Here is an 18,855-nt window from a genome sequence, read left to right as displayed (position 1 = left end):
AGTGCAACCTGGACCCCTCCCCTCTTCAATCCCATAGGGAGGTGCAGCACCTGGAAGCTGCAGGCCCAGCCTGGACTGCAGAAGGGAAGCGTGACTCAAGCTAAAGCATTGCATGCTGGGACCTGTAGGCTCCAGGTCATGCTGCCTGCCATGCTGGGTGTAGACTTGGGGCCAGCCCCAGGCTGCCGGGAAGCTGACAACGTGATTGGCAGCTGGGGGGCAGGCGCTGACCCCCACAATAAGAGGGTGAACACCCTTGGTGCTCCCTGGGCCAGCGGCAGCGAGAAGAGAAAGGCTGGGGGCGGCGCACTGGTATACATCATACATTTATTAGTGAATATCCCTCTCAAAATCAGCCACAACATTAAAAAAAATAATGATTGCACTACTTGATCAAGCCGAACTAGCAACTTTCATTTTAAAAAAAGTACAAATCTGTTAAAAATTTCAATCCGTATAATACACATATATATAATACAACAGACTAGGTATGTTAAATGCTACAAAACCAATATGAGTCCAATGGAATGGAAAAAAAACAAACACTTTTAGAGCTTTAAGAACCTTTTTCTCTATATATTAGCCTTTTCTCAAATACATACATGGGAAGATGAGGTAACTGTAAAATGTGCAAGTAACAGAGCAAAAAAATTATATATATATTTATATATATATATATATAAACCTTTCTAACACAGAACACACATCCTAGCACCGTCCAGGGGGGCTGCCTCACTGTGGGGGAGGCGCCGAGCTTTCCCTCTGGAGGGCCCGGGGACTGGAATAATAGAACAGTGAACAGTCCACTACCCCACCACAGGGACTCATTGGTAACAGTGGTATCTACAGCGCAATCAGCAATCACAAACATCCTAAATAATTGGGGGGCTGTTTTTAAATGAGACTTTAGCTGCTCATTGGAATAAATTCTGCAGCACATGAGCTGTGAGCTTTCGAGTCACCATCAAAAGAACCGTAAGGCTTTTCACAGGGCAGCTGTAAAGGGGCTTTAAAACTGGGGGTGCCAACACTGCGCCGAGTGGCTCTACACAGAGACACGTCACTGCGGCTATGTACAGAAGAGACCTTTGGTTATTCGTGTCGGTGGAAAGCTGGGGGAGGGGGTGCTGGCCGGGCTGCTGGTGTCTGTGCGGGTTGCCCGAGCTCAGGAGCCGGCGCTGGCCTGGCAGGCAGGAGGAGCCAGGGGAGCTGCTGGCTGGCCCCAGAGCAAACCCCAGCCCCCTGCCTCAGCCGGCTGGAAGGGCAGCTCTCCCGGGGCAGTGTGAAAGCTTCCGCCACAATCTGGATTGTGCATAATGGAGCAGCTGGGTGCGTCTGGAGACCATCACGATCCTGCTGGCCACAAGAGCAGGAAGGGCCTTCGCTGTTGCCACAACCCAGGCTCACGGTGCAAGAGGCCTGAAGGGGCCAGGCTGGGAGGCTCCCAGCTCCACCTTGAGCTAAGCTGGGGGGGGGTGGCTGGGGGACCATCCTCCTGGGACACAGCCCCCCGCCCACACGCTGCCAGCTGGATTCTGAACACCAGCTCCCCCCCAGCACCGACCACTGGGGGTCTGGCTTCCTGGGACCCCTCACCCCCAGTCAGGAACTCCAGTGAGCAGCCCGGCTCCTGCTGCCCAACCCCAAACCCTGCATGGCTGTGGGGACCCGGCCCAGTCCCCCAGGCTACATCCCTGGACGCCCCTCCCCCCCGCTCCAGAGCACAGTATTGCTGAGCCAGCGCATAGCACTGACCCGCTGTTTTAAAAAGGGGAGCCCCCACCACTCCCCATCCACAAAACCCCTCACCCCACCCGCTTCCTGTCCTAGCTACGGCCACCATGGCCCAGCCAGGGCTTCCCAGCAGCAGACAGTCCCACCTCCCTGCCCCGCTCCACCCTGGGGGAGGGTGCAAAGCCCCAGTCTACCTGTGGGAAGCTCAGAGAACCGGGGGCCATTCTGGCAGCCAACCCTCGCCCCAGGTGCAAGTGAGCTGGGGGAGGGGTGGGGCACAGCAACTGAGAAGGGGGTGCTGCTCTCTCTGACGCCTCCCTCCCCCCCAGCTTCTCACCTCTGGCCGGTGGAGAGGGAACATCAGCATGCCTTTGTTGGTTAAGCTGGCTCCTCCTCCCTGGACTCCTCCTGACTCAGTTTACCTTGGGGGGAGGGGGGAAATGTCCTGAAAGTCTTACGGTCCTCCAGAGGTGCTGGCCATGTGCAGTCCGGTGCCCGGCAGTAATCAGCCGAGCACAGAGTCCCTCGCCCCCGCTGGCCAGGGAGTCAATATGACGTTCCAAGCCGCCCAGGCACGCATGCATATAGTGAACGTCGACCTGCGGCCGGCGTCCGTCTCCCCCGCCCCAGGAAGACAGTTCTTCTCGTTACATCATGCAACACAACTTCCACAACAAACACTTCGGGCACCGGGTTGGCCGCTCCCTGGCTTTGACTGGGAGGTGTCTGGGCAGCACAGCGCACGCCCACAGGACCAGACCCAGGGCACAAGCAATAGATCATGCAGAGGCATTACCAGGGCACCTTCTCCCCGGGCTGGGGTGGAGGCAGAGGCAGAGGGAGGGGAGGGGGAGCACCAGCTCAGCTTCTCCATGATACAAGCTGGGGGAAGGGAAGATCCATAAATCAATGCCCACCTGCTGCCCCCCTCACCCCCACCACCGCTCAGCGCTGGGCCCTGCTGGGAGCCTTGCAGCTGCCCGACAGCTCAGCACAGAGCAGCCGTAGCAGGACTGGGGGCACGGGAGGCTCCTCCGTCACCCTCTGCACAGGGCAGTTACAATTCACCTCGAGAATATCTAAAAATGAGATAGGAGCCCGCTCCGGGGCCCCTGCCCGGCAAGCTGGGACGTGTGGCATGCAGGGTCCTCACTCGGGGATGGCTGCTCTCCAGCCACGGTGCGGGGGGCTCCCACCGGGCACACAGGCAGGGATGGGTCAGCGAGGCGCGGGAAGAGTATAGCTGGAGCTCAGCCTGCTTCCCCACCCCCGCCCCTCACTCCTGGCAGAGCGGCCGGCCGGCCCAGGGAAAGGGAAGGACAGTGGAACTGGGACAAGCCAGGCCCAGCCCGACCCACTCTCCATGGGAGGCTGGACTAGGGGGTGGGAGAGGCCTGGCCCCTGGTAATGCCTCGGGTTGCTGTGCCTGGTGCACCACTGACCATTTCCTCCTGCTGCCCGCCAGGGCTCCGTCCATCCCGGGCAGCTCGCCTGGCCCTCCTGCTTCGGGCTGCTGGTGCGATCAAACCTGCCAGGCTTCCTCCAGTGCTGTCCTTGCCGTGCCCGGGGCAGGCGCCACATGCGGGGCTGGGTCACGCAGCCACAAACGCAAACTCAAGAGAAAACCCAAACCCAACAGATACAAAGAGCGGAAAGCGATGGCGCGAGGCCGGTGTCTTTGGGGTGCACGGAGCACGGGGAGGCGCCTCCGCCCACACCCCCAGCACCATTCCAGGGCCAGCTCCGGCGCCACAGGGAGTGCACCAGGCCCAGGGAGAGGAGGAGGGGTGTCCGGGACCCTAGATTGCTTCTATTCTCACCACAGCCGAGGAGAGCCTTGGGGCTAAGCACACGGTCGGGCCCAGGGGGCGGGCTGGTGGCCCGGGCCCCTCGCCCAAGGTCCTCTTCCTCTAGTGAATTGTGCGGCAGAGGGTCTGTGAGCCTCACTCGGCCTCCCGGTGCACCTCGGACGCGTCCGCCCGGCAGATCGGGCACGTGCGGTTCGCCTGGGGGAGAAGGACAGGAGGGTGAGACCAGCAGCCCTATCCCCTGGGGACAGAGCACCACGTCTCCAGGGCACCCCAGCCAAGAGACAGCCGCATTCGTCACCAGAGACCAGGGCTCTTCCCTGCGGTAGCTGGCTCTTCGGGTGCTGCAGCCAGCCAGGAACCCAGGACACCGGGGGGGTGTTTAGAGAGCAGGGGCTGTGCACATAGACACGCTACGCCCCCGTGCCAGCCAGCTGCCACCCTGCTCAGCTCCCACCCTGTGCAGCCAAGGGCTCTGAAAGCGGGCTGGGGGCAGGTGGTACGGTAAGGAAACACGTGTCCCTGTCCTCCCTGGGCATGGGGGCGTCCTCTCGGGACTTTGCAGTGTCTCGCTGCAGGAGTGCACAGCTCTGCAAGGCACCCTGCGTGGGCCTGGCTTTGGCATCTGGGCAGGGCCCAGCCTCAGCACCCTGTTCTCAATGCCCGTCTTACACGTCGACGACGGCTGCTCATCCCCCAGCAAGACTCAGGAGCTCGTTTGCTCCATGGGCTGTCGCAGGGGAGTAGCGCGTGGCGTGTGTGACCCCCGAGTCCAGCCAGGCAGGGTGGGGAGCGGCCGGGTTAGGGGCTGTCTGACCAGGCTGAAGGCTCTGGCAGGGTTTGAAGATGTTTAGCCTGAGCTAAGTAGTAGCGGGTTGCACACATGCCCAGTCCCGGCTCACTGGCATGGGCAGCAACAGGAGCAGGGGGGGAGGGCACCCACCCCGCCCTTCATACCCTCACACGGGCACGTGCATGGCCCCGAGGGACAGGACAGTTCAGCCACACCCCGTTTCACACACGTGCGCTGCAGGGGGATCCCCACTGACACTCCAAGAATATCGGGTTTACGCAGAGGAATCAAGGGGTATGGGGCAGCAAGACCAGCGATTCACCCCACCCCTCTGCTGCCCCAGAAGCAGCTACCCACCACCAGAGGGAGCTGCTGAAACCCGCTCCGGGCTCGGATTCACAGAGGCACTGGATCCAGCGGCTCGGACACCCCGGAGCCCTCCCCAGGTGGGCGCCCAGCTCCCCCTCCCCCCCGTGTATCCAGGCGGAAGCAGCCCCCAGCGCAGGTACCTTTAACCATTTGTCGACACACTTGGCGTGGAACTCATGGTTGCAGGGCAGAACCCGGAGCAGCTGCCTTGCTTCGAAGTCGCTGAAGCACACGACGCACCTGGGGGAAAGGGAACCATCACCAGGCGCCAGCCCCAGCAGCGCCCCCACGCCTGCGCTCGGCAGCACCGGAGGGGACATGCCGGGTCAGTGCAATGCCCTGAGACTGGCCCCAGCTCCAGCCCCCTGGGAGCTCAGGTACACCCCGCATGCTCCAAGTCCAGCACCCCGGGTGCTCAGATACACCCCCCATGTCCCGAGCCTGGCCCCAGCCCCCCAGGAGCTCAGGCACACTCCCCACGCCCGGCATCACTCACAGGCTCTGCTCCGACTGGTGGCTCTCGGGGTTGAAGCGGTACGATGGGAGGTGTTCGATGTCTGCTTTGGTGAGGCCTCGCGGCTTGGCCTCGCCCAGCCGCTCAGCCAGGTTCAGTAACGCCTGGGGGTAGAACGGGGACACAGAGCTCAGCTCCCTCTTGAAACTCCACACACAGGTCCCCAAGCCCCCCTGGCCAGGGGCCAGCAGCCCCTTCCCCAGCCCTCATCTGAGGGGTCCCCGCAGAGCGCCTACCCCTTCCCCGAGTGTCTGCCCCACACCCCCACGGCAAGGTTCCTCCCCAGCGAGCAGCTGAAGTTCCAGCGGGAGAGGCTGGCACACCTCGTAATTCTCCATCTCCACATCGTCCACATCCAGGTCGAGGCTGAGCGTGGGCCCCACGGCCGTTGGCGACACGGGGAGCATTGAGCTGGGGAGAGAGGGGGCGGGGCAGTTATCCAAGAGCAGCAGGACCCTGCAGGGTGTGTGTCACATTTTGGGGGGCGGGGGGTTCAAGAAACCACAACCCAATCCCCCACCCCCAGCGTAGCAGACACCCCCTGGCGGGGCAGAGGCCTGACACCCGCCCCTGGGGGTGGGAGGAGACCCAGCCCCGCAGACGCCCCCCGTGGGTACTCACAGGAAGTACGGCAGGAAGCTGGGGTAGTAGGGGGGTGGCGGCGGTGGGGGGGGGCGGCAGTGGCTGCTGCAGTCGGTATCGCTGGGTATTCAGACGCCGTGGCATCATGGGCGGGTATGGCTGCAGGGAGAGAGCACGGGGCCAGGTGAGCGGCCCCTAGCCAGGAGGGGCACACCCAGCCCATACCCCACCACGCAGACCGGGCAGAGGGGGAGCAGCCACCCCAGGCAGCCGGCGCAAGGGATCCGGGGCCCCAACTCCACCGAGGACACCCCTGCTTCCCACCAGCACGGCCCTGTCCCATCTCCTCTCTGGGGGTGTGGCTGCATTCCCCGAGCACAGAGCCGGGGGGGGGGGGGGGGAAGGCTTCCCCTGCCCCAGCCGCCCCACTCCCCACGTGGGGACTTACCACGCCGAATGGCAGATCTTGGTGCAGCGGGTCGTGGGGGAGGTAATGCAGCGGGACGGAGGGGGACAGTGCTGGGGCGTGGGGAGAAGGCGGGTAGGCGAAGCCTCCAATGGGATGCTGCTCCCCTCGCAACTCCACTTCATTGTCTATCCTCTGCAGAGGCTGGAAGGGGGGGGGGGGAGAGAGCAGGAGCTCAGTGTCGGGGTCCCTGCGGTGCACATGGGGGCAGGAGGAGGGGGGCTCGGTGACAGGGGTCCCTGCGGTGCACACGGGGTCGGGGGCTGCTCTGCCCTGCCAGTGAAGCCCCCATGGGGATCGGCAGCTCACACAGACACCGCCCTGCAGGAAACCTCGCCCTCCCACCTGCTCCAGACACGAGTTCATCCCAGGAGCACGGCTGCAGCGCGGGCACTGGCCTGGCAACACGAGCCCCAGAGGTCACCGCGCCCGCCCTGCCCTGCCGAGCTTGCCAGGGCCAGGCAGAGCCGGAAGTGCCCCTGCCCAGCAAAGCTGCGCGCCAAGCAGGGACCCCGGAGGGCAGACTCACCCCAGCCCATTCCATAGCCACAGGGTCTGCTCCATGGCCAGGAGCCCAGCCCGTCCCCCGGCAGCACGCGGACACCGTCCCCGTCCCCACACTCACCATGCGCGGGTGCTGGGCCTGCAGCGGCAGGAACTGGCCGAGGGAGGCCATGTGTGGGGGCTGGTGCGGCGGCACTGGCGGGGGCGGGTGCAGGATGTAATGGTCGCTGGAGAGGATGGGCGGGAACGTCTGATAGGAGACTGGCAGCTGCTGCATGGCACATGCCTGGATGAGCTGGGAAGGAAGGGAGAGCGCATGGGGAGGGGGTGTCAGTCTCCCAGCACCGCACCCTCGGAAAGCCCCCTGGCTGCCCCATCCCGATCGCCCAGCTGGGGAGGGGACAGGGGGCAAGAGCCACAGGGTTTTGTGGCTGACAAAGGTGTCACAGGTCCAAGCAGCTGTATCCCCGCCGGGCCACTAGCCCTTCACTCCCCCAATCCCTCCTTTTCAGGGGCTCCGTCCGGAGCTCCCCTTGCCGGTTACCGGCCCTGCTCCCTCTCCCTCGGCATTTCCCGGCTCGGCATGCCCAGAGGTCCCGCGCTGGGCCCAGGATGCCGGCTCCCCACGAGCTCCAGGGGCTGGGCGCCCCGGACTCACCGGGGGCGGGAGGCAGCAGAGTGGGTAATGCTGCCCGCTGAACATCACTGAGCATGCGGGGAGCTGCTGCGTGCTGCACCCGGGGATGTGCTGGCCTGCGTGGATAGGAAAGCCCTGCGTCGTTACCGTGGTCACCGTGTAGGAGAGGGGGACAGGGCCCTGGTGCACCTGCAACGGGAGACACATGAAGCACCGTCAGAGGGCCCCTGGCGCCTGCCCCAGCCACGGCTGAGCCCAGATCCCCGTGGGGCCATCGCACCAGGCCGTGCGCTCCGGGCCCAGCCCTGTGGCTCCCAGCACCTTGCCAACGCAGCCCTTGGCTGGGCAGAGACTGGGCACGGCCCCTGGCAGGAGCAGCTCGAGGTGGGGCAAGGGGCTCCCCCCAAAAACAGCCTCTCTGGGCACCCAACCCTTTGGCACTGGGCATCTGCGTAAGTGGAGCAGGATACGCCGCAGGGCATCGGGGACATCGCCCCATGGGTCATTCACCCAATAGCCCCTGGGGGTTACCCTCACGACACACACCCCGGGAACCTGGAGCACAGCCCTCCCTGCAGGGGAAGGGAGGCTGCCGAGCCGGTTCTGGGCGAGCCAGGCAGGCACGGGGTCTCCAAGCGTGCGCACAGGCAGCAGGGCCAGGCACCGCCACAGCGTGCATCTGGGGTGGTCGGAAGGAGGCCCTCCTGCCGCAGCACCCCGGCTGCTCTGGACACAGATGGCCGCAGGAATTCAGAGTCTGGCTGCGGTTAGCTCTTGCCGAATAGCAGCTGGTGCGTGGCCAAGCTGGGCCGGCAAAGGCTCATAATCCGGACTCCACAGCCACGCACAATCTCCAGGGAGGAGAGACACCCATCGCCTGCGGGGCTGCGGCTGGCCAGGCCACGGGGTGCTCGGTGGCCCTTTGAGAAGGGGCATCAATCAAACCGGACCCAGGACTCAGCTCCCCTAGGGCTCTACGCCAGCGGGCAAGTCAAGGGCTCAGCCTCTGCCCAGCCGGGTCCTTGGGCCCTGGCAGGCACTCCAGGAACCTGCGCAGGGCTGGACAAAGCTGCCACGCAGCATGTCAGAACTTGTCTGCTACCCCCTGGCTCCAGCCCCAGGGACATCCATTGGCACCTGGGCGATAACTGCTGACCTCTGGGACGTGGGCCTGCAGGGAGGGGGCTCCGCAGGGACGTCACCCTGGCCCTCTCCCTGCTGGGGAGGTCCACACCCCTGCCCCTCCTGCCCCCAGGGACAGCGCAGTCCCCACCCCTGCCCTACCTGCTCGTGGAGATCCACCATGAATGGGCTCTGGTGGGGCGGGTGAGCAGCTGGGTGAAGCATTCGTGGCGGCGTGCTGGCGAGAGCGTACGCTCGAGGCTCATCTACAGGGAGATGCTGCTGCGGGGAGGGGAAGGCAGGGTGCAGGTAGTTCTCATCCTGGGCCAGCAGGGTTTGCAGAGGTCGGTCACGTCGTCCCCACAGACGCCTGGAAGGGGGGCTGTGTGGCCGCCATGGGGAAGGAACAGACCAGGAATGACCTCAGGGCCCTGCAGCCGGCACAGACAGGGCAGTGCCTGGGCCAGCCCCACGCAGACATTACACCCTGGGAAAGCAGAGGGAGGGGCTGGCAGGACTCAGACCACAGCAGCACTGACCATGCGGGGCTGGTGCTGCATGGGTTGGAGCAGAGCCGGCTAGGAGAGCACCCTGGGTGTGCAGAGAGCTGGGACATGAGGTCCCCCCTCAGCACCCCCAAGGGCGCAGCTCCTGCAGGGCTCAGCTATGAGTCTGCCCGTGAGTGCCAAGTTCAGACCAACACACCTCTAGCACACCCCATTCCCGGGCAGGGTGAGCCTTGGCCGCCTGGCTGGAGTCGGATACACTGGGGTCGGGGGCACCCAGCCATGCTTGGCTTTGCCCCAGCAGGTGAGGTCGGCCGGGCCCCCGAGCTGACAAGCTCCCCGGGCTGACAAGCCCCCACGCTCTGAGTTCCGGATGCGCTGCCATCTGTCCCGCCAGGCTCCTCGGAGGGAACGGGCACAGCCTCAGGCGTGGGCCGGCAGCGTTCCAGGGGTGTCCCCAGGGAACCAGTGCCCGGGGTCGTGCTGCTCACGCGGCCGGGAGGGGCCCCGTACGTTACAAATCACTCCCCTACCTGCCCACTAAGATCCCAAAGAGCTGCTGAGCAGGCAGAGGAGATCCCCTTCCTCCCACTGCAACGGCCCCAGAGCTCTCCCGGCGAGCCGTGGCTGCCCCAGCCCTGCCCATGGAGGAAGCTGAAGGAAAGGCCCTTCTTTGGCGAGAGCCAGCAGGTGGTGGCAGGGGCACTTCCGGGTGAGGGAGGGACTGTACCTTCGCCTGAGGTGCTCGGGGCTGCTGCAGGGTCCCCCCGAGAAACGCCACGGGTTGAAGGGGGCAGAGGGAGGCCGCCTATTGACTGCCAGTTCCCATGGTCGCATTGGTGACGTTGGGGAGGCAGAAGGGCGCGCCGGGCCTCAGGCTCCGAGCGGGACGAGACACCAGCACCTCACAGCCTGCCAAGAACGAGAAGGCAGTGAACCCCCTCAGCCCTGCGAGCCGCCCGGCGCACCCTGTCCAGGGCTCTCCCACCCGTAGGCAACAGCACCAGGGGCCTCGGCCCCAGCGGAACCCCTACTTCACGCCCCTCCCGCACACAGACTGTCCGTCTCCGTCTAGCTCTTTCCTCTGATCCCCGAGTCCCTGCCCGGCGTCTCCCCCGTGCGCTCTGCTCCACCTGCCCCCCAGGGCTGCCGAGAAACCGACACGCTCCCATTGCTGCTCCCCTCCTGGGGCAGGAGAAGGCAGGGAGTGCCAGACCAGCGGTCTACACATGCAGGGGTCCCCCCCAGCAGGGTGGGGCAGACGAGGGAGAAACGGGAGCGAAGGAGGAGAGGAGGGCACGAAAGCAGCCGTGCCAAAGAGAACCAGGGGGGAAGGGGGCTGACCTCCAGCGCACACCCCTGCTCCAGGCCAGCTGACTGTTCAGAAGCACAAGGGCCTGGGCATATTCTATTCAATGTGGTAATGATGCAGTTAACAGCTGGCCCCGCAGCACGGGTGCCCCCAGCTGTGACCCCGACGGCCTCCTGCGAGGGGCTGGGCAGCTCTCACTCCACGCCAGCATCTAAACCCCTGGGATTAACATTTTTGTAATGCTTTCCCACAATGCCCAGGGCCTGGCGAGGCCAGGCACCCGCTGTACCAGGTTCCCATAGCGTCTGCACTGCTGCTAGTGCCAAGACCTTTCGGGCCCTGCTGCCTATGGCATGCTGGGACCTGCAGAGGCACCCTGAGCAGCTACAGGAGGCCTCGGGCAGTAGGGCGTGGTCAGCGCCCGGCGAAGGAACGAACATTCCCGATGGGGCTTTCTCCTGAGCAAAGGGGGAGCTTAATGGGGCAAGCCCACTCCTTGGGGCACCCTGGTTCGCTGGCGTGCCAGCCTGCTCAGAGCCAATGGCACAACAAAGCTGGCCTCCGGGAGGGGCCAGCCCCCACCCCCAGCAGCGCCATCTTGCTGGAAGTGGCTTGGTTGGGGCAGCGCAGCAATGGCGCGTAGCTGGGCTGCTGCTCACAGTGGGAGGGATGTCACTCAACTAGACAAGCCTCCGGGCGCCACCGAGGACACGTGCCGACCTGCTGCCACCAGTTCCTGTTGGGCTCTGGGCCGCGCGCAGGGGGCTGCTCTCCCTGGGGACCCGGGCAGGGCAGAGCGCGCATCTCATAGCTAGAGCCAGGGCTCCTGGGTTCTCTTCCCACTTCTGCTACTGCCGTGCCATGCCTCTCCCACTCCGTGGCCCTGAGCCGCCTGCCCAAGCATGAGAGACTCCGGGCACTGGTGTCTCTAAAGTGCTTGGGTTCAAACCGCAGGGCGGCGCCTGCCCTGTAGCTATGAGAAGGGGCAGTTAGGGGGCCATGGCCCCTCCTGGCTGCAATGGTAGAGAGAACCTGAATGGTACGCCTTCCCCCGCCCACCCAGTGCTGCTCCCCAGCCTGTCAGCACCAAGGGGCTCCCCAGTTCTGCCAGCTTGCCCCCTCCACACTCAGGTGTCTCGCTGTGGGCTGAGGAGCCTCAGGGAGGCCCTCAGGGAGCTGGGTTCGGGTTTTCTCCACATGGCCAAGTGCTCCTGGCCCAGGCTCCACAGTAAAGCCTCAACCGGGCACAGGGCGCTGGCCCGGCTCACACAGCTGCTGGCACAGCACTGGGGTTTCACGGGGCCGAGCCCACGGCAGGGGGAGAAGCGAGCTCTGCCAGCCACAGCCTCAGCCTTCCCGTCCCTGCGAGCACCACAGCTCTGCACCAGCCAGCGCCCCAGGATCGTCCTGGGCCCCTCGCTACACCAGGCCTGCTGTCGTCACCAGCCCCCTCCAAGGGCCCCCTATGCAGGCTGCTGCCCGGGACCTGCCCTCCTGCCCCTCAGGTCAGCCAGCTCCCAGGGCTCCACCCCGCTCCCTCAGGGACACAGGCACTGTCAGCGTTCCTCCCGGGGGCAGCCAGCCCACCCCACCCCGGGCACCAGCGCGGGGGGGGGGGGGGGGGATGAGCCTCCAGTCCTCCCTGAGGCTACCCAAGAAAAGCAGAGCCCGAGGGGTGCCGTGGGGCAGTCACGCTGGGGGCTAGGCAGTGGTGCGATGCTGCTCCTGAGAGCCCATTGCGAGACCACGTTCTCCACAAGGGTCCGGAGATCGGGAAGTGTTGACGCCCCCAGGGTGCCACCTTCCCCTTTTAATCCTATCCAGGAGCTTCATTCGTTCCTTAGCTGGCCAGCCGCTCTCTGGGGCAGGGAGCGGCTCTCTCTGCTCTGGGTCTGCACAGCACCAAGGGGCCCGTGGGCAATACAGCGATACACACAATCAACAGGAAGGTGAAACAGCATCGTGGGCGCTCGGCCCATCAGCCAGGCCAGCCACACCACAGCAGCCTGTGAGCAGGCCCCAGCCTTCCCATGATAGGGAGGTGGGATTACTGAAAACCCTACCCTGCTCCCCCAGAGATCACAGGCAGCTGTAATTACGCAGGCCCTGACACGGCTGGCCAAGCGAGTGGGGTCCGAAAGCTGCGGACCCCCTCACCGCCAGCTCACACCTTTGGCCGCACTAGACCTCAGTACCGTGTTAGCACATGCATTTCCCAACACCTTCCCAGGGCAGGAAACGCCCCCTAAGAACTTCGACTGAAACCCACCCTCTGGGCGAGGCTCTGCTAGGGCAGCCGGCCCCCTGCAGCTGTCGCTCAGCCACCCGCCCTCACTGGGCGGGCGCAGACCCCTGACCCAGACCAACCATTGAAATGTCACACAGAGGCTGGCCTTCCCCCACAGGGGCACCACCCCAGTGCTTCCACGGGGAATCCACCTCCTGCTCCAGATTCTTAGCTTTAATTTTACATTAGCCCTTCTGGGTGCAAAGATAACCATCCCACTGTGACTCAAGCATGACCAAGGAATGATGTCTGGCTGAGTCTGCAGACAGCCTGAAGCAAGAGCTGTGAGGGGCATGAGGGGCTCGTTCACCTCAACCAGCGGTTAACTCTGGAACCTAATAACGGTGATTTAAGTGTCAGTCTCAACTATTTCACTGCTGATCAAAGCACACTGGAAAGGAGAGGGAGGCACTCAGATGTCTAAATAAAGCAAGGCCACCAATCCAATAGCCCCACGCTTTGGGGAGGAGTCTCATTTTGTCATAACTTTTCCTACCCACCCTCGATTACAGAGCACTTTCAAGCCCTGCCTAGAAACACCAAGTTCCCTGAACTGTAGGGGCGTTCTGAGAAACAACATTATACACCAACGAGAGACGAGACACAGACATGGCACTATCTGAAAGGACTGAGTTTTAGAACAGGCAGAAAACTATAAAGCGAAGCCCTCTGTAGCTTCAGCTGCGCTGGGCCACCCAGAACGCCCCGTCCTGACCACGGAGATTCGAGAACAAAAGGCAGCACTTCCAAGGAGGGGGTGTAACGTTCCCTGCCCCGGGGCAGTGCTCTGCTAATAACTTCTGCTCTCTATGCACCCAAAGAGTCACAGGTGGCAAAGTGTTAGCAATGCAGAGGCAGGCTGACCAGCGGTTAGGGCACTAGAACCAAGGAGACCAGTCTCTGTTCCACCAAAGACTTCCAGTCACGCAGCTTAAGGCCTGAACTCCTGTACATCTCAGGCCACCCCCATGCCAGGCCCAACCACCGGGAAAGCACCATAGTCCTCCAGAGACTGAACTGCTGGCTGCATGCCACGGGCAGAGAACGGGAGCACTGAGATAAACCAATGCCCGAGGCTCCTGCAATGGCAGGGAAGCGACTTAGTGTGAGATAGCCAGACAATCCCAGCAAGCGACCTGAGCCCCACGCTGCAGAGGGGGACAAAACTCCCCAAGGTCCCTGGCAGTCTGAGCTGGGGCAAAACCCCTTCCCAAACTCACACATGGCGATCAGTCAGATCCTGACCATGTGAGCAAGAACCAGGCAGCTGAGAGACAGACTTCCTGGTGCCACCTCAGAGCCCCCGAGGTCCCCTTGCCTGGGAGGGCTCCCTGAGGCTTCAGAGAAAGGAGACAAAAACCCAAACCAGAATACACCGGGCGGGGAATGGGTTTCCTTCCTGACCCTACAGGTGACCAATGGAAGCCCTAAAACATGAGCTGTTAGAAAGAGAAGACATAGAATGGCCCCCCAGGCTGCTGACCCCTGCCCCCCACCATCAGAGGTAACCCCGCCATACAGTCCCACTCATACATCTGTATGAAAGCTAATTACGTTCTCGCCCCCCACTGCTCCTGTGGGGCGGCTGGTCCAGAGCTTCACCCCTCTGCTGGTTAGACCCCTTCCCATTTCCAGCCTGACCCCACTTTTGGCCATTTGGCCTGGGTCCAGCACTGATCTCTAGCTCCAACAGCCCTTGGGCCCTCCTGTTGTTCACCCCCAACCTGCATTTCTGGACAGCAATCAGATCCCTGCTCAGCCCCGGCTTTGCTAGGCTAAACATATGAAGCGCTTTTCCCTGGTCTCGGAGGACCGGCCCTCCACACCCCGATGACCACCGCAGCCCTTCTCTGCACCAGTTCCTGTCTGAATTCCTCTTTCCTGGACATGGGTGACAAGAACAGTGCACAATATTCCAGACGAGGACTCACCAGGGCCTTGTACAATGGCATTAACACTCCTCTCTTTCTACTGGAAACACATCGCCTGACCCAGCCTAGGATAACGCATGCCTTTCTCACAGCCCCAACACACCGGCAGCTCACGGTCACCCTGTGATCGGCCTACACACCCAGGTCCCTCTCTCAGTTCCAACTGAGGAGCCCCAAGCTTAGAGCGCAAAGTCTCGTTACTCGTCTCCAAGAGCACGACCTTGCCCTTGATGCTATTAAACGTCATCCCTTTTCTATTACTCCAGTCATCAAAGGCATCCCATTCTTCCTGAAGAATATTCCGATCCTCCTCTGTACTGACGATCCCTCCCACCTTTGTGTCACTGCCCTCACTTGGACTGTCCATGCACCAGTTCCCTATTTGCGAAATGGAGATCATACTGTTACCCTGCCTCAGATACTACACAAATGGAGGCCCTGTAAGTCCCATACACGGATAGAAAACAGCACCCTACATAGACACATTTCATCTGAGCTATCGAGGGGTAGCCATGTTAGTCTGTATCCACAAAAACAATAAATCTGTTAGTCTTTAAGGTGCCACCAGACTCCTTGTTGTTTTCATTTTAGCTGAACATTTCAGGGGGTTCTGAGCCGACAGCTGACCAGCCAGGAATTTCTCCCCAGACCATTCAGAGCTGAAGGTCGGGGCATGTGCTAGTCAACAGCCATTAACTCAAAGACGCACCAACAGCCTCTGTGGTGGCAGAGAGGCCAGAAGTCCCAAGTAATCTTGGCTAGAAACTGCCAATTTATCAGACTAAAATTTATATTTGCCAACCTCCATCTTCCTTTTAGATCAGACCATGGGCCTCTCCACAGCAGCAAGGCGCACAATCGGAGGGAAAAAAGAACAAAAAAAACAAGAAACTAGCACAACTAGCAAGAGGGGCTGCCACGGCTCTGCACAAAATGTGGCCAAACCTCGGCCTGGCTCAGGCACCAAGCTACGAAGCATGTGTCCCACACAAGGGCTCACAGAGGCAATGCTGGGAGCGACTCTCAGGAGACCCAAGGAAGGGCCTTAGCAAGCAAAGAGAACTCACAGCATTAGAAGCAGCACCGATCAGGCTTTGGGGGAATCCAGACTCGCTACTTGCAGGGGGGCCCCTTTAAAGAGGTGCGGGGAGCCATGCACACCCTGAGAGACAGAACAACCACACCCCCAGAGCAGGCGCGCAGGAGACCCCAGCAGCCCTGAGTCACCACTCCTGAGGGTGGGTCATAGGAAAGAAAGCAGCACAGAAGGCCAGTCGCCTTCAGTTCACAGGAAGGCCCAACATTCATGGCCATAAGGCACTGGCATTCCAGGGCCCTCCAACAGTTTCGAGCAGGCCCCAGGGGTTGGGGGATCTCTACGCCCCCAATGAAGGCTGTCCCCTTCCTTCCTCCTTCCCACTTAATGCTGCAGGCCACTCCACCCCCATGGCTAGGCATGTGTCTCTGCTCCCCTCCCAGCAGAGAGGGCAGTGAGGAGTGCTCCAGGACCACTCCCTACCTGGAGGCCTGGGGGCTCACGCTCAGCCCTCGGTTTGTCGCCCTTCCAGTCCCATTACTGCTACCCTTTGCCTTCGCTAACGTGCTTATACAACATCCAGCTTCCCGCACCCCAGCATCTTCCTGGTGCAGCTGCGCCGGACAGCGGGGGCAGAGGCTTACCACCCTGTCACTTAACCTGCAGGATGGTAAAAGCGTCCGATTACACTACAGGGAGAACCAGGGGCCTATATTCCATTCTTAGCGGCCCCTCCCTCTTTGTCTTGACCATGCCCCCTCCTCCTCCTGCCAAGAGGGGCCGAACTGCAGGCCTCCAGACTGGAGTGCTGGGAGAAGACCCGAACCCAGTTTGACCCCCGGGGGTTTTGGGGTGGTAAAAGGGCATGGGCTGCATAAACCTTCCCACCCGCGGCATGCGAGTGCTTTCAACCAGCGCCGCAGGGCCGCTCTTTGATTAGACAGAACTGACCCATGTTGGAAAACCGCTGCCAAGAACAGAGCCAGACAAGAGCATTCACACACACCCCCCTCCCCAATCTGGTAGCACAGACCAGCCCTCCAAGCCTCTCTTGGCTAAGGGGAGCCTCCTCCAGCATATACATGCCCTCTGGACCAGCCCCCTAATATCCATCATCACCCGAAATTCTCCTCCCCCCCTTGCATTCCAGAGCCTGCCCACCCCCTGGACGCCACCCCAGTACACCCCTGCTGAAATCCTCACCCCATCTCCACAGGCCTCAAGCCCTGCAACTCCCTTCTCAACAGCCTCCCCAAATCCCAGCCCCTGGGCTGCCACTTTCTCACAACCATTTCACCAGCCCTCTTCCCAGACACACCCTCTGCCTCCCCGTTCCCACCCCAACTTGCACTGGGCTCCTCCATTCTTTCACATCATCTCAAGGTTGTTGTTCCAAGGACCTTGTCCTCTGCCACTCCCACCATCTGTAGAAACCTCCCGCCTGTTTATTTACTCTGCTCCATCTGTTTGCAAGTGCCAGCTGTAACCTCTTCGCTCCTGGGTAATTCCCCTTCATTTCACGCTGCCCCACCGCCACTGGCTCACAGACACTGGGGGACGCTGTTTGCAGAAGAGATGATACACAAAGGGGCCAGACTGTCCCTTTCATTGCTCAGGGAGGAGACTAGAAAAAATCAGGAACTCTCTGGGCTGGTGCTCTGCGGTCACTGCCCAGGGCAGATGCACACACATCCCGCACCCTTCGGCGCAAAGGGGCTGGGGAGGGTACGCGGCACCCATCGGGACAAAGGAGAGCAGAACTGGGGCGGGGAGGGATAGCTCAGTGGTTTGAGCATTGGCCTGCTAAACCCAGGGTTATGCGTTCAACCTTTGAGGGGGCCATTTAGGGATCTAGGGCAAAAATTGGGGATTGGACCTGCGTCAAGCAGGGGGTTGGACTAGATGACCCTGAGGTCCCTTCCAACCTTGATATTCTATGATCTATGCTTAACTGCACAAGTGCCAAATATCCAAGGAAACACTCCACGGGGGTCTTTGCTCCTGACACATACAGCTGGAAACTCCCTGGCCTGGGTCTGGGGGCACCCCATAAACATCTCGCCCTGCAGACGCCCCAGGAAAGGAACCACACGGCCGAGGAAGCACCAGCAGGAGAAAGTCAAACTAAGTTTGGAGGTCACCAGGCGCTGTACTTCGCCACCCCCCGCTAGGCACCCCTGGACCGAGCCTCTCCGGGAGCGCCCCAAATCCATGCCACCTCCCCAGGAGCAAAGGGTCCCAGGCCAGGGGGGCCTGTGGGACCCCCCCCATAGCTCAGCCCTGGCCCGGCTGCTGCGATCACTGCTGAACGGGGGGGTTCGCGCGGCGCTGGGTTTTCGGGGCGCCCAGCCAGCGCCCCCCCCCCGGGGCAGGGGCAGGCCCCCCCGGCGGGCCGCCCCCCCGCTGGGCCGGCCCGCGCGTGCGGGCGCTGGGACTTTAAGAGCAGCCCGATCCCGGGCCATGTGCTCGGGGCCACACAAAAGCAACAACAAAGGGAGCGGGGCCGCGCCGCGCCGAGCCCGGCCCGAGCCCCCCGCGCTCCCACAAAGCGCCGGCGGGCCCCGAGCGGCACGTGTCGGCTCCGCCGCCCCGGGGCCAGCAGCGGGGCAGGGGCAGGGGCCGGAGCGCGGCCGCCGGGGGTGGGGGTGGGGCAGGCGCCGCCCCCGCCGCTGCAAGGACCCCGGGGAGCCCCCGGCCCGGCGCAGCCCCGCCCGGCCCTACCTGCGCCTGGGTCCCGCGGCTCGGTGTGGGGGGGGGGGCGGCGCCCGGCCCCGCCCCGCCCCGGCCTCTGGCCCTTTAAGACCCGACGGGGAGCGGCGGCGGCCGGGGCGCTCGATTCACAACATTCGGGGCCGGGGGCGCGCGCGCGCGGCGGGGCACGTGACCGGGCGCGTCACATTCCACCGCCATCTTGCACCGGGGGGGGGCGAACCCCTCCCCCCCCCGCCCGCCCGCCACGCGGGGCACCCGGGCACGGCGTAACCAGGGGCAGCGGGTATCCTAGCAACCGTCGCCGCGCAGCGCGGGATGGGGGCCTAGCAACCAGGGGCGCCGCGGGACCGGCCAGAGCCCGCGGGAGGCTGCGCCGGGCCCAGCCGCCCAGCGCACGAGGCCGGCCCGGGGGGGGGGGGGGACACGGGCAGCGGCTCCTGAGCCCCCCGCCCGGGCCGGGGCCGGCTTCTCCCCGGGCGATTCTGTCACGCCGTGGGGCGGATCCTCTCCCTGCAGCGCCCCACAGCGAGCCCCCAGGGCGG

At 63.0% G+C, this 18,855-nt stretch overlaps 1 protein-coding gene across 1 annotated transcript; it reads right to left on the bottom strand.

Moving 5' to 3' along the window:
• Window positions 1-310: 310 nt before the first annotated feature.
• RNF44 (ring finger protein 44) lies at window positions 311-18,470 on the bottom strand. Its single transcript, XM_038412282.2, is given in 12 exon segments — window positions 311-3,740; window positions 4,845-4,944; window positions 5,201-5,322; window positions 5,542-5,629; window positions 5,840-5,895; window positions 5,897-5,959; window positions 6,249-6,410; window positions 6,892-7,065; window positions 7,429-7,596; window positions 8,692-8,911; window positions 9,766-9,947; window positions 18,323-18,470. Coding segments are annotated over 11 exon segments (1,323 nt in total). The 5' UTR covers window positions 9,873-9,947; window positions 18,323-18,470; the 3' UTR covers window positions 311-3,677.
• Window positions 18,471-18,855: the final 385 nt, after the last annotated feature.

This window comes from Dermochelys coriacea, chromosome 8, assembly GCF_009764565.3.
Source record: "Dermochelys coriacea isolate rDerCor1 chromosome 8, rDerCor1.pri.v4, whole genome shotgun sequence".
Lineage (NCBI taxonomy): Eukaryota > Metazoa > Chordata > Testudines > Dermochelyidae > Dermochelys > Dermochelys coriacea.
The sequence above is the reverse complement of the archived record's forward strand: the minus strand, read 5'-3'. Positions and strand labels throughout refer to the sequence as shown.